This window comes from Balaenoptera ricei, chromosome 11, assembly GCF_028023285.1.
Source record: "Balaenoptera ricei isolate mBalRic1 chromosome 11, mBalRic1.hap2, whole genome shotgun sequence".
Taxonomy (NCBI): Eukaryota; Metazoa; Chordata; class Mammalia; order Artiodactyla; family Balaenopteridae; genus Balaenoptera; species Balaenoptera ricei.
The window spans coordinates 79,371,136-79,386,041 of NC_082649.1; the positions used below are offsets into that span (position 1 = coordinate 79,371,136).

Genomic DNA, 14,906 nt, shown 5'->3' on the forward strand with positions numbered 1-14,906 from the left:
GGTCCTGAGCACAGGAGCTTCTGTCGCCATTGAGTTGGGTGTGTTCACCCTCCCAGTGTATGGATGTGTTTTCTTCTTTGTTTGAAGGAAACAGAAACTCTAACTTGAAAAAGGTATATCCACCCACATGTTCATTGCATTATTTACAAATACCCAAGATAAGGAAACAACCTAAGTGTCCATTGATAGATGAATGGATAAAGAAAATGTGGTATCTATATAATGGAATATTATTAAGCCATAGAAAAGAATGAAATCGTGCCATTTGCAACAACATGGGTGGACTTTGAGGGCATCGTGCTAAGTGAACTAAGTCAGACAGCGAAAGATAAATACCATATGATCTCACTCATATGTGAAAACAAAAACCGAGCTCATAGATACAGGCAACTGACAGGGGTGGGGGTAGGGGTGGGAGAAAGGAGTGAACTGTTTTTTCAATTGTTTTTTAGTTTAAATAAACTGCATGATTGTTTTAAAAGAAATTTTAAAAAGAATAAGAGATGCTCCTAGTATCGCTTCAGAAGTTACCAGGGTTTTAGGAGCCCTATGCTGGGAACCTGGGGCAGAGACCAATATATATATTTTCTGTTATCTCATAACAGGTTAGAGCTTGCATTATTTAAGACACCTTAGATTTAAAACTTGAAAGCAGTTGCCCTAGTGCTTGGGGGAACTTGGTGTCTCCCACATCATGAGAAAGTGGTCCTCCAGCAATGTCTGGCCAGAGCTGCCCAGGGATGAACCCAGCTCCACACACTTCACTTCCTTTGAGACCTGGTCTCAACCATCCTCCTTCTCATTCTCTGCTTGCCAAGCCATGCTAGTTTTCTTTCCAGTTTTCCCGCCTGAGGGCCTTTGCACGAGCTGTTTTTCTGTCTGCCATATCTAAGGCTCCTTCCTTCCTTCCTGCTCATTTTCTTTTTTAAAAAATTTATTTTATTTATTTTTATTTGTGGCTGCGTGTGTCTTCGTTGCTGCGCGCAGGCTTTCTCTAGTTGTGGCGAGCGGGGGCTACTCTTTGTTGCGGTGCACGGGTTTCTCATTGTGGTGCCTTCTCTTGTTGCGGAGCACGGGCTCTAGGCGCGTGGGCTTCAGTAGTTGTGGTGCGTGGGCTGAGTAGTTGCGGTTCACGGGCTCAGTAACTGTGGCTCGTGGGCTCTAGAGCGCAGGCTCAGTAGTTGTGGCGCACGGGCTTAGTTGCTCCGCGGCATGTGGGATCTTGCCAGACCAGGGTTAGAACCCGTGTCCCCTGCATTGGCAGGCAGCTTCTTAACCACTGCGCCACCGGGGAAGTCCCTTCCCGCTCATTTTATAAACACCTAATCAGTTCAAACATCACTGTGCTCAGTAAGCCTTTCCTAACCAATCCCTCAAATCTAGGTCAGGGTCTTTATTAAACCTTTTTACGGAATTCCTATAATAGTTTCCTTAAAAGCATTTAATCACATAATCTTTACTGCTGGGAGTGTCTAACCTTTTTGGTGCCATGGGCTCTTTCAGCCATCTGGTGAATCCCATGGGGGAGTGCTGCATCCTGCGCCACCACAGCTATTTCCAGCTTCCCCGTGATAGCTTGAGGGACCATGAGCTTAGTCTGTATTTCTGACGGGGGAGAATGGTTACTTGGGCTGCGCCCAGTTTTCGAGGGCCTCGAAGGAGTTGGAGGCTGCTCTGGAAATTGTCAAGAGACCCACACTCTCATCTGTCATTGGGAACAAAGAAAACCAGGAAGGCAGAGGGAGTGGGAAGGAAGCTTTTTGTGCCAAGTATTGTTAACCAGGGAAGAAGCACAGACCTGAGCTGTAGTAGTGATGCATTGTGTCTGCGTGGGACAGTTTTCACCTTTTAAGCACTTTTGAGTTACCCTCCTGACCTCTTCATTGCCGTCTTGCAGATAGGAAAACAGATGTGGGAGGTGTTTGTGGCTAGAACATATGCGATGGTATGGACTACTACAGGCTCCGTTCCAGTTCCCAGCCCTCCTCCCACTCAGGGTCCTTGGCCCAGCCCAGTGGCTTGGTCTCTCTGGACCCAGTGTCTTCCTTCATCTTTAGGGGAGAGGGTGCCCTTGTGGACCATCTGAGAGGAAGACACAGAGCCTGGCCCGTGGCGTGTGCTTGGCAACTCCAAGCAGAGAGAGTTTGGGTGTTGTAAATCCGCAAAATGCCAGAGCTGGGATCCGGCTTTGATCCGGTTCCGGCACCTTCACCCCTGCGGTTTCCCTTTCATGAGCTCTTGGGCATGGAGGGGGGAAGATGACACCCCAGAGCACCAAGATGCCAGGTTTGAAGTCCTACATGATCGGCTTTGGGGGATTTTGTGTTTACCTAGACCTTTTGGATACAGCCCTTCAAAATGAGAAATCCTTCCCTAAGGCCATTTCTTTGGAAATTTCCCCTAAAGGCGGCAAAGAAATGACAGGCATTTGAGCTGTCTGAGGCTAGGCTGGTGGCTTTGTTCAGCTGAGAGGTTCCTTCTGCTGAAGAGGAGACGGTACTCCTCTCCTTCCCTGCCAGGCAGGCGGGTCCCCGGTGGGCGGCATCTGTCTCCCCTGTGGTCCTCCGCTGGGCTGGTGTATGATGTCGCCGCACCCCACCCTGCAGGAGGCAGCAGTTTCTTGTCTGTTGACAAGCTCCGTAAGAGGCGGATGACACCAGATCGCTGTGTTTGAGCAGTGCTGTTCGTCTGACGCTTGATCAATAGTTGGCCCGTTGCCTTACGTGTGAAACTTGGAGGGGTCCAGGGGTGGGAGGAGGCCCCAGGGAGGACTTCAAATCCAAATCGTTTAAGGCACTTGGAAGTTACACTAACTTTCACAGAGTTTATCCTGGGAGTTTATCTCAGACGCCCCAAAGGAAGAGGATTGGGGGTAGGGGAATCTCTCATTTACTTGTGGAACCACTGAGAAAATATCCTGGACGTTGATTGAGAATCAGAGGACCTTGGGTGCTCTGCTAGAAGCCTCTTCATTATTTAACGAAGGCTGGGATCCTAATCACAGGTGGTTCAGAATGAAGGCAGGAATTCTCAGAGCTGGTAGAGCATCATCCGAGATGCCTGTGAAATGCAATCAGACACCAGTGAGAAGGTAATCAGGCCCCCAGAAGGGGAGGCTGAGGTCAGGAGCACCTCACAGGGGACATTTGTTTAGAGAGCCGGGTGTGGTGCCTCCCTCATGGTTAAAAGGCTTTGATTTTGTGCAGAAGGATGTCTCAAGACGATTGGCCAACTCCCTGTGTTAGGTGCATTTGCAATGGCCATTTGTCAGGGGTGTTGGGCACCTGTTCTCCGCCTAAGGCCGGGCTCCTGGTGCTTGTTTTAGATCAGTGGGAAATTCACCTGGCCTTGGGGGCCAGGCAGCTGTGGGTGAAGGCAGTGGGGAGGGGCGGGGACTGTGGCAGATGTGAGCACACACACCTGTCTGAAGGGGGCCTGCACTACCGCCCAGGAAACCACTGCTGTGTGTGGATGGAGGCCCAGTTTAAAAAGCCAGCTTTGTATGTTTTCAAACACTGTGTGGGCCTGGCAGCTTGTCCCCTGCGTGTGCCACTGGGCGTCAGGCCCTCAGAATCTGGTTGGCCCACAGCTTTCTCTGTGATCGTTACCCCAACTCTGTGAAGAGGATATTATTACCTGGTACTAGCCACCCATTTTACAGATGAGAACACAAGGGTCCATATGAGTCTGGCTCCAAAGCCCACCCTTTATTATACGAGCTCTTCTAAACTGTCCCTTCTGTGATGTACCGCAGTGCCGCTTTTGTCTGTGGTCCTTGGAATTTGGGGGGAGGTTTTGTTGGAAAGAAGGGTGTGCATCCCTGAAAAGGCCCGCAAAGCTTGGAAGCACAAGGCACGTGTTCTTTGGAGGGTGTCTGGTCATCTCGTCTCCCCCAGGGGCGTGATGAGCACGCTGAGGGAGGGGGCCGAGGGGCCCGGGGAGCACAGGGGAGACCTCGGCGGGGAGGCCGGAGCTTCAGGGAGACTGGGTGTGGGCTGGCCACCGAGGAGTCGGTGAGGAGGGGGTGGAGGGCGGTGAGGTCAGAGACGTGGAAGGGGTCATGTCACATGGGACCTGTGGGCCAGGGCAAGACCAAGGGGTCGATTCCGTCCACTCAGCGCGCCGTTCGTTCAGCCCAAATTTACGGGGAGCCCACTGCGTGCTGGGCTCTGATTTAGTACCGAGGACAGTGTAGCAAACAAGACAGAAAGTGTGCGGCCTCGTGGAGCTTACATTCTAGTAGGGGAGTGTGATTGCTCATTACAGACAGTCCACGAGGTCAACAGTATCACGCCACGTAGTACTGAGGGCAGGAAGATCTCAGCTCTGCAGGGGAGAGGGCCTCTCAGGCTGTGTGCGGGGCAGAATACGGCACAAACAACACAGATGCAGTCGGTAAACGTGTTTCAAACAAAGGTTTGGCCTCCCTTTAGCTTCTCTGTCTGGAATCACCAAACCACTGATCCACAGGCCAAAACTCTCCCACCGGCACCTTCTGTACAGCCAGGAGCTGAAAGTGGTGCTTCTGTGTTAAAAAGTTGAAAAAAATGAAAAGAAGAAAGTTTCATGACACATGAAAACGGTATGAAATGGCAATGCGGGGCCCATAGCCAGTTTCTTTGCAGCAGAGCCACGCCCATCATGTCCGGATGACCTCGGCTGCTTCTGTGCTTCATAGGCAGAGCTGCGTAGTTGTGACAGAGACCATATGGCCGGCAAAGCCAAGCACACCTACTGTCCTGCCCTTTACGGAACAAGTGTGCCAGCCCCTGTTCTAGGTCCTCCTTGTAATCTGCAAACGCTTCCTCCACATCTGGCCCAGAAGAATCCACCCTCTCAGGGAGATGAAGAGCAGAAGGGAAATTTGTTCCACCTGCTCCTCCCTCAGGCCGAGATGGGCGAACCTCAGCCCACAAGCCTCCGGCCCAGCGCCCCCATGTGTGGCCTCAGACAAGTGTGGATCTGTGGAGGCCCCTCAGTTACGGAATTCCCCACCCCCGCCCCGGCAGGCTGTCCAGTGGTGAAGACTGTACGCTCCCAGTGCAGGGGGCACGGTTCGATCCCCGGTCAGGGAACTAAGATCCCACATGCTGCACAGCGTGGCCGAAAAAAACAGGTGGTCCTGTTAGAGTGAGGCCAGGCCGTCCACCTTTGTGAGCCTAAACCAATATTTTCTAGTCCATTGAGACAGTGGGATTGTGTACTTTCATTCAGAACAGTATTACCAAGCTCTTCTTGACAAGGCAATTATACACGTGACTTAGTAAAATACAACAACTACAACAAATTCAGTCACAGGGCCATAATGCGTTGTATCCCATTTACATCAGATTGCATGTATGTGTTTTTACACATGCATGAAGACGTTGGATCCCCAGAAAGTTAACAGTGGTTGTCTCTGGATACTGGGATTTCGGGTGATTTTTTAAAACTTTCTTCTTCTTACTTTTTTGGATGACTTGGATTTCTTTTTAAAAACATTAACATGAATCATCTTAATGAGCAAAGAAAAAGCCAGCTATTTTTATTTCAAAGAATAAATAAGAATGGTTGCATCCGCATGTGGGTGATAGGATTATTTGTGTGGTTATGATGTAACTGTTAAGAGATACGTGCATCCCCATACGGCTCACCCCTAATTGGAGCAGGGGAGTGATGGCTTCAGAATGAAGGAGATAAGTAAAAACATAGGGGGAGGTGAGAAAAGATGTAGAAGTCAGAAAATCTGACATGTCATCATTGGAAGGACACGAGCTTCCGAGTATATAAATCTCCTTGGTTCATTATTGGTATTTGGAAAGTTGGGGATGTAGATCTTTCCCTGATTCCTCCTCCTCCCCAGCCCCACCCTCTTGAGAAACTGTAAACCACTTAGACGTTAGGGTATTTTAAAATGGTATGTGAGCGCCACCTAGTGTCAGCACTCTGTCATTTCACCCCCTGTCTCTGTGGGAGCCTTAACATCACATTCTTTCTTTGATGTCCCTGCTCTGGTGGCATTTGCGCAGCAGGCAGCGAAATGCCTCCCGGGGTTCTGCAGGGCAGTGGGGATGCCTCATTAATTTATCCCTTCCTTCTTGTCTCAGTTGCACAAAGCGAATCTGTCCGACTGAAGCGGGGTTTGGCAGTCGAAGAGCAAAAGGATGCCTCCCTGTCAAAACCAATCTCCGCTTTTCTCCGTCAGCCGGCTCCTTAGAGCTGGGCCCCTGCTTCTCTGGCAGGAAAGCCATCCTCCTCAGGGCTGCCTTGGGCTTGGGGCTCTTGAGGAGCAAATAGGGGACTCCGGCTCATGGTGGGCTGCTTGGCTTGTAGATGGGCTCCTGGGAGAAGCCAGAACCAAGCCCCACGTCCCCTGGCCCGTCCCCTCCAGGGCTGCTCCCCTCCTGCCCCCCCAAACCCCAGCATCGTCCTCACCGCGTCCCTCGCCCTCATGCCCCTCCTTGTCCAGCGCATCGCCAGGCTTTGCCTCTGTCTGCTCTAGAACCTGCTGTTCTCCTGTTCTCTCCTAGGTGGGCAAGCACCCAGCCATCTGCAGCACTTCCTCCCAGGCCTCTCTGCTCCTCTCTTAGCCCCTCTGGGTTCTTCTTTGCTCAGGTGAAGCTCCAGGGAGCTTTGTAAAGTGCACACCTGCCTGCGTCGTTCTCTGGTTCAGATCCTTCCCGTGGCTTCGGAGTGCCGTAGGGTGAAGGCCAGAATTTTCATCTGGGCCTGCGAGGCTTCCCACTCCACCGGCCTCCCTTGATCCAGCCCCACTGCCTTCCTTTGGGCCCCTCAGGCCTTCTCCCTGCTGAGGTCCCTTGGCCGGCCTCCCCTCTTCCCCTGACCCCCACGTAGTGAATCTCCACGCAGTTCTCAGTTGGATGCACCTGCCTCACAAGAGTCTTCCCTGGACCCTGTCGCATGAATCAAGTCTCCCTAGAAAGTGCTTGGAAAATACAGCGTTCCTCTCCTCCCCTCCGCCCACCCCATCCTGGTGTGTGATAGTAGCTGCACACGTGTCATTCTTTGATGAATTCCCATCTCCCTCTTTAGACCTGTAGTTCTCAGGGGTGTTTGGCCCCCCAGGGACATTTGGCGACACCTGGGGACATTTTTGGTTGTTTTGACTTGGGGGCAGTGCTACCGGCATCTAGTGGGTAGAGGCCCAGGATGCTGCTGGACACCCTACGGTGCACATGACAGCCCCCAAGAGCAAAGAATCTTCTGGCCCGAGAGGCCGGTGGTGCTGAGGTTGAGAAACCCTGCTTCAGAATGGAAGCCCTGTGCGGGCAGGAACCAAGGCCACTGGGAAAGAGCACATTTGGAGGGCCAAAATGTCGCTGTTAATGGCTGACTTGATACTCTCAGCCCTTAAATGGGTTTGTTAGTAGATAGATATAGAGCCACGACATTCCTTCAAACCTGCCGGCCACAAGGAATAAACAGGGGAATTAGCCTGACTTTTCCTTTGCCCTGCATCAGGATAGTTATACAGAGTCCTGCTGGTCCAGAGAAAGTCGTCCTGGTTTTTTGTGCCTTTGCTTTAAAATTATTTAAAGTCTCATTTTGCATTGTATTTGTTTACACTCTGATCTATCTACAATAAAATGTCATCTGCAATTTTAGTTAGTTGGGACATTCCACATGTCAGGTGGCCTGGCTTCTAAAAAAATTCATTGTGGAAGAAGAGGCCAGATGAGAATGCTAGATTAAAAGAGGTTAAAGCATTATAACACTGAATGTGACATGCCATGTGGGCGGGGAAAGGGTTATATAAACAATCTTTTGGAGATAGTTGGGGAAATTTGAATAGGGATGAAGTAAATGTCAGATAATATCAAGTTAGTGTTTATTTTCTTAGGTATGACAGCAGTCAGCTTGGGCTGCTGTAACAAATAGCATAGACTGAGTGTCTTACAAACAACAGAAATTTATTTCTCACCGTTCTGGAGGCTGGGAGGTCTAAGATAAAGGTGCTGGTAGACTCACTGTCTGGTGAGAACTTGCTCCCTGGTTCACAGACAGCCGTCTTCTCACTATGTCCTCACGTGGCAGAAGGGGTGAGGGAGCTCTCTGGGGCCTACTTATGAGGACATTAATCCCACTCATGAGGGCTCCACCGCCATGATCTAATTGTCTCCCCAAGCTCGACCCCCTAATACCATCCCATTGGGCATTAGGTTTCAACACATGAATTTGGGGGGCACGTAGACACTCAGACATTGCCATTATAGACGAGAATGTCCTTATTCTTAGGAGATACAGACCTGAGTTTAAGGAGTGAAGTTCAGAATGTCTGCAACTTGCTTTCAGTGACACAGCAGGAAAGCGTGTGTGTGTGTGTGTGCGCGTGTGTGTGTGTAGAAAGAGGAGGGGGGAGGGAGAACAGGTGTGGCAAAATGTTAGCAGCCGGTGGATCCAAGCGATGGGGGGCGTCGGTGTTCCCCATCCTACTGTGTCAACCTTTCGAGGTCGCGGTCTTGAGGGACACGGGGCGTGTACGTATGTAGTGCCAGGAGGCCCTGAGCTTGGCCGTGTGTCTTCAGTCTGCAGCTCTCCGCCCATCCACATGAAGGTGCAGCCCCTGAACCAGACAGCACTGCAGGTGTCCTGGAACCAGCCGGAGACCATCTACCACCCACCCATCATGAACTACATGATCTCCTACAGCTGGACCAAGAACGAGGACGAGAAGGAGAAGACGTTCACAAAGGACAGCGACAAGGACTTGGTAAAGCCTCCCTGTTCTGAGTCGGGGTGTCTGTAGCAATGAGAGGGGCCCCTGCGCATCTCTTCGGCGTGCTTTTCCCTGTGGCATCCCAGCCCTACGCCGCCTGCTGAGGGCAGGTGCCACCGGGGTGAACTGGGGCCGGAGCCTGCCCGGGCTCCACTCCGCCTTTATACTTGATGGCTACACCACCCGGAAAAGAGTTAATTTCTTTGTAACTGGGCCCTTCAAAACTGACTGCTTTTTCTTTCGTTATTTAAAAAAAAAAAAAAATCTGAAAGCCTCCACGAAGCCCTTGTCCTCTCTGATAGCGTTGCTGTAAATGTTAAGTGAGTTCTACAGTTGTAGAGCAGGGCCCAGCACAGAGCAAGCACCGTGCCAGTACTGGCTGTTATTATTATTGCAGCTGTCGCCCCCATCCTCCTCCCCACCCCTATACTGTCACCCACACCAAGCAGCTTTCCGAAGTCCCCACCACTCCCTTCTGTCACATTTCATCTGCCTCATACATTCCGACCTGCTATACCCCAGTGACCACGGAATTTTTAGCCACTGTTCTCAGACTCTCAGACGCTGTGATACCTGACCTCACTTTGAGCTACACATGCCCAATCCAGCTGCTCATCTTAAATGTGCATAAATATTTAGTGCCCAGTCCCCACCAAGGCCCTTCAGAACAGATGTTTGCAGAAGCCGTCTTCTTCCCCTGGAAAAGCAATCGCTCCAACAAGCGCTGGTCTTTACATCTCTGCAGGGAAACTCAAAGTGACACATTTGGGTTTGAAAGCCTGGCGTTTATTGTTAATCAAAAGAAGTCTTTGGGATAATGAAGCCCATAATTGTATATGCACATGGAAAATGTAATAGCACTGAGTGGGATTCTTAATGACTGTTAGCACTTTTTTTCCTCCCCGTACAGAGTCCCCGGGGCCCATTCAATCAGTTATAGAATAATACTTTTCGTATTCCTTTAGATGAAGATTCTTTTACTTCATTTCCATTTATGTTTTCAATTTCCCCACTAGACATTGTTAGCTGGGTCACATTAGGGAATGATGAGCTTCATGAAATCGGAGAGGAATCTATTGAAAGGCACCCAAGGTTATGATGTGTTTTAACCTTTCTCTTGTCACGACTGGAACTCTGTGAGGGATGTTTCTCTTTCTGAACTGAGGTGGCTTGCATTAATCAGCAGAAACTATCTAGGCGCTTATTCGGTTTCTTATTCTAAGTGGAAAATAATTAAACATGCAGAGATGAATAGATAACCGGCTTGGAGTGAATTCTAATAAATCCCTGCATAGATGGAGCGAAGATATTGCTCTGAACAGAAGACGGGGTTGGAGGTTTAGAGAATGAGGCATAAATGAGTTTCAGAGAAAGAGAGAGCTGTAGAGAAAAACATGCTTTGACAGCAAGTTCTTTTTTTATAAGAATTTCTAGGGGTGGTTATTTTCTTTGGGGACACACAAAATTAATTAATTCCTCAAGAAGTTGAGAGTGCTGACTTAGTGGCAGGCAAAGCTATCCTCCAACTTGGGGTTCTTGTGGCCCAGAAGCCTAAAAGTCATACTGAACATTTTCCCGGCATTCTCCAGCATCCATCTCTCTCTCTCACGCCCTCGCTGCCAACCTGTGGGACAGGTGTTACTGCCTCCTTTTTCCAAAAGAGAGAAATGAGGCTGAAAGTGAAATAACTTGACCCCAACCTCCTCCTCTCACCAGCAATCCATTTGCTAGGCAACAGATAGCAGGCGTGGCCACGATGACATTTTAATGCCTCTTCAGAGGTTTTCAGTAGCTACACTGGGGAAAACCCACTCAGTGATTAAGCTCCCAGAGCTGCTTTCTGGACTTGGCCCACAATGGGATGACAAGACATTTCATCCATTAGGGAGTCTTTGAAAATCAGTTGCTTTTGTTGTTTGTTTCTTCAGGAAGCAAGCCCTGCTGGCTTTTTAGGTATTTTCCATTTTCTGATTTTTAAAAGACTCTTGGAATAAAGCTTTGAGGAATGGGGGTCTGGATTTGGCTTGTGATGTTGGACCAGGGGTTGGAAAACTTTTTTCTGGAAAGAGTCAGAGAGTTAAGATTTTAGACTTTAAGGGCTATATGGCCTCTGTGGGCAGCTACTCAACTCTGCCGTTGAAGGGTGAAAGCTGCCATAGCAACAGGTAAATGAATGGGCGTGGCTGTGTGCCAATAAAACTTTATTTACAAAAAACGGATTTGGGCTGTGGGCTGTCGCTTGCCACCCCTGTGTTAGACTGGGGGTGTACTTTCCATTTTGTGGTGTGGACTACCTATGAACAAGGCTTGCCTAGCCTTTGTTGTACAGCACTCACAAGAACCCTGTGAGGGAAATATTACTCTCTGCATTTAACAGTTGAAGGGAGCAGAGGCCAAAAGACATTGAGCAACTGACTTGGAATCACACAGCTGGTGAGTGGTGTGACACAGGTAGATCTCCTGTCCTCTGACCTCTAGTCAGGTGTTCTTCTCGCATCGTGCCCCATATTATCCAAGGTCAAGGTACAACAATGCCTTTAAACTGCAAAGAAACAGACACACAGAGATTTTGTTGTGGCTGCGCTAAACTCTGCACAGCCCTGGAAATTCAGTACACCTGATAATTCTAGAGGCTGTCTAGGGTAAATCACTATCGTTTATAAGGTAGAGTAGTTTTGATAGAAGTCCCAGCCTTGTGAGTATAAAGAGGGCTGAAGGCACGTTCCAAGCCCGAGTCAAGTATCTGAGCCAGGACGGCTTTTTGTTCTCTTACCCTACACATTTCCATGTCGAAAACAGATTCCCAGGTGAGGTTATTTCTGAAAGCTCATTCTTTTCAAGGTGAGCCTTTGGTCAGTGAGGAAACATCTGTTTGTCTGTTGTGCTTTGCCTTGGTACCCAGAAACCTACAGGCAGCACTTAACATTCTTTTAGGTTTGGCTTTCAAATGTAAAGTGTGCTCTGGCCTTCAAAACCAGCTCACTGCCTGTTCTTTCCTCCCCTGCAGAAAGCCACCATTAGCCCTGTCTCACCTGACAGCCTTTATCTGTTCCGGGTCCAGGCCGTGTGTCGCAATGACATGAGGAGTGACTTCAGCCAGACCATGCTCTTCCAAGGTGAGTAGCTGCCCTTTCTGTCTGCCCTGCATCCCCCGGGTCCCTTCTCCCTTGGGCTTTGTCTTTTTTCCCGTTCAGGTGCTTGGACACAAGAATACGAACCTGGCCTAAGCATCAGTGTGGGGTTTGCAATAACACCTGAAAAGCCTGGGGAATTTAGGCCCGTCTTTTTGGTTGGGGGTTTCACAGGCCAGAAGAGGGGAAGAGGAATGAAGTGTTGATTATTTTTTTAATTACTGTTATTTTCCAGCTGTGGGGAACCAAGTATTTGTCTAATACTGTGTCAGATCACAGAATCACCTCCTAGTCGTGTGGAGGAATATCGTCTTTGGATTTCTAACGTGATTCAGTTAGCTGATTTAGGGTCTAGTGGAAAGTTTCAGACCAGCACTAGGGCAAGGCTAGAGGAGCATTCACTTTGGTGCAGAATTCAAAGGAGCTCTTAAAAACTCTGTCATCAAGATACATTGTATTTCAATGGAATTTTTTTTTAAAGCAAAATCAATGCAAAAGGTTCTTGAACAAAATATCGAAATTTTGCATACAGACAGGATCCACTCTGTCTTACTTGCCCCGACCTAATCCCAGTCCTGGTTCCAATAAAACTTTATTGACAAAAATTGGCAGCCAGCCGGTGGGCCGTAGTTTGCAGACCTGGTTTGGTGAGGGGCACTAAGACCAGCCTGAAGGGAGCAACCAGGGCATTGGGCTTTGCTCTGCCAGTCTGATGCCCTCCCTGGTAAGGTTCTTTACTTCCTGAATCCTCAGTTTCCGAGACACCTACACACCTACACACCAGGCCAGTGATTCTTAACTTTTGCAAGTCATGTATCTGATGAAGACTTTGGACACTTTCTCTAGAAAAATGCCAGAATTTTGCGTATTACAGCTTTAGGGGTCCCATAAAACCCATAGGCTGTGGATCAGCTTCATTGTCTGGAATCCTGTGAGAAATGCACATTCATGGGACCCTCTCAGACTAAGTGTCTCAGAATCTCAGAAGGCAGGGCCCAGGAATCTGAATTTTAACCAGATGGCTCAGGTAACAGGCGTGCACATTACAGATTGAGAAGAGCTGGCTTAGAGCCGGGGCCCTGACACGAGGGCCCCAAGGTTGAGTCCTGGCTGCCACTTAGTGTTTCTGCGACTCTGAGAATGTTGACTAGCTTCTCTAAGCTGCAATTTCACAGTCCAAAAGTGGTAGTCATGAGAGTACCGACCTCACGGGGTCCTTGTAGAGTGACAGGGGGTGACGCATGTTAAGTAATTAGCACAGTGCCTGGTACGAACTATAAATACCCCCTAAGTATGAGGTTTAATGTAAAAAATAATAAATGATGAACCCAGGATAAGAAGCCCTTCAGCTGAGAGTCCCTCCAAAGATCCCTTCTAGCTTTGCAATTTTGCATCTAGTATTGAAATATTCTTTGCTAATGTTCACATTATCTCATCCTTCCATTTAAACTAATTGAAATTAGCATGGCTGCATTTTTTCTCACAAATAAATCACACTCACCATGTCCACCTTTGCCCTGAATGTATTGGCCCATCTGCCTGTGTTGAGGAGGGTCCGAAAGCCAAGGCCAGGTCTATGCCAGCCCAGGGGAGAGAGCACGGGAAGCCAGAGTGCAGCCCCGGATCTTTCGGCACATAAATCATAATTAGGCCTTCCATGCACTCCAGCTAGGAGCCTGGAATCTGCAGAACCACCTTTCTTGATTAATAGGCCCCTGAGCTCGTTGGCTTCTGCACGGACTTTGAAAAATTAAATGTTTGTAATGTAATGCAATTCAGAAAGGCCTTGTCAGCTGTAAATTCCAAGCACGGAATATTTAAAATGTCTGATCGCGGTGACTTGTTGAAAATGGCCAGTGTCTCCTTTGTCTGCAGACTTTCTCTGCTCAGGGGTGGACATGCGTTTGCTCGTTTTCTGTAGTGGTGTTTGTCCCTGCATGTTGACAAAGGGGCACACAATGGCCTTAGCACCTTCCCTGCAGCAGTGGGCAGTGGAAAAACGAAATCTTCAGGTAAGCTAGCATGCCTTTTCTGGTGAGCCAAGTAGGAGTTTATGAGCAGTAGAGGCCGGTGTACAAAGCTGGTCAACTCTTAGGACTGAAGTTTTAAAAGGGAAGGAAATTAACTTAGGCAATTTCATGGACACCTTTGTTCAGAATAATTAGGTTTCCCAGTGATAAAGTTTACCTCTGGTTTGGGAGCATGAGGAAGCCCCGTGGAATATTTACATTATTATAGTAAATAAAGCAATATTTATGTCCTATATAACGTAATAAATAAGTTATGTTTACCTTACTGTAGTAACTATGATAATAATGGTAAGCATTATCTGTAGAGTGGCTCCCAGTTACAGAGCATTTGCCCATAGGTTATTTCATCTGACCTCGTGGCAACTTGTAATGCAGGTGTTACTTTACGGAGGAGAAAATGATGTCCTGGGCAGTTGAGTAACTTGCAAAAAATCACTTGGCTATTAAGCAGAGTCCGATTTCTTATTCCAAAGCCCAATCATTTGTACACAACAACAGACCACCCCTAAAGCATAAATATTACCCTGTATCCCCGGTCTTCAACAAATGGCTAAAAAGATTGATTACTAAGTGTTCGAAAGCCTTTTTTGCAATTCTCAACAGTCATGGAAACTAGGGACTCTTAAGCTTTTTCTTTGAGCCACAGACTCATTAGGCAGCCTGGCCAAGCCAACAGATCCTCTCTCAGAATTGTTTAAAATAAATAAGTAAAATACATAGGAAAGGAAACCAATTATGCTCAAATACAATTGTCAAAATATTTTAAACAAACAAATTGGGAACGTAGTCATCTGTGCGCTTCTTTTATGAAAGTATTAAATGACAAGTGGTGGGTCTGTTAGCGACGGTGATTTCTGAGTAGTGATGAACATAAATGATACTTCGAAATAGCTCCAACAACTCTAAGGCAGTAGGAAAATATTCCCATTTCAATCACAGAGTCATAGGACGATCCTATTAAAATGCAGCTGAGATTTGGAGCTTGCGTTCCTCGTGCGAGGAAAAGCTGCATCTTCGTGACAGCTTAGT

At 48.3% G+C, this 14,906-nt stretch overlaps 1 protein-coding gene across 5 annotated transcripts in view; it reads left to right on the forward strand.

Moving 5' to 3' along the window:
* Positions 1 to 14,906, forward strand: part of PTPRG (protein tyrosine phosphatase receptor type G) — a 726,426-nt gene that overhangs the window by 596,555 nt on the left and 114,965 nt on the right. For all 5 annotated transcript variants that reach the window (XM_059940105.1, XM_059940106.1, XM_059940107.1 and 2 more), the window contains 2 exons: positions 8,526 to 8,710; positions 11,724 to 11,832. In XM_059940105.1, coding sequence (XP_059796088.1) covers positions 8,526 to 8,710; positions 11,724 to 11,832 — 294 coding nt within the window. The remainder of the gene's footprint in view (positions 1 to 8,525; positions 8,711 to 11,723; positions 11,833 to 14,906) is intronic.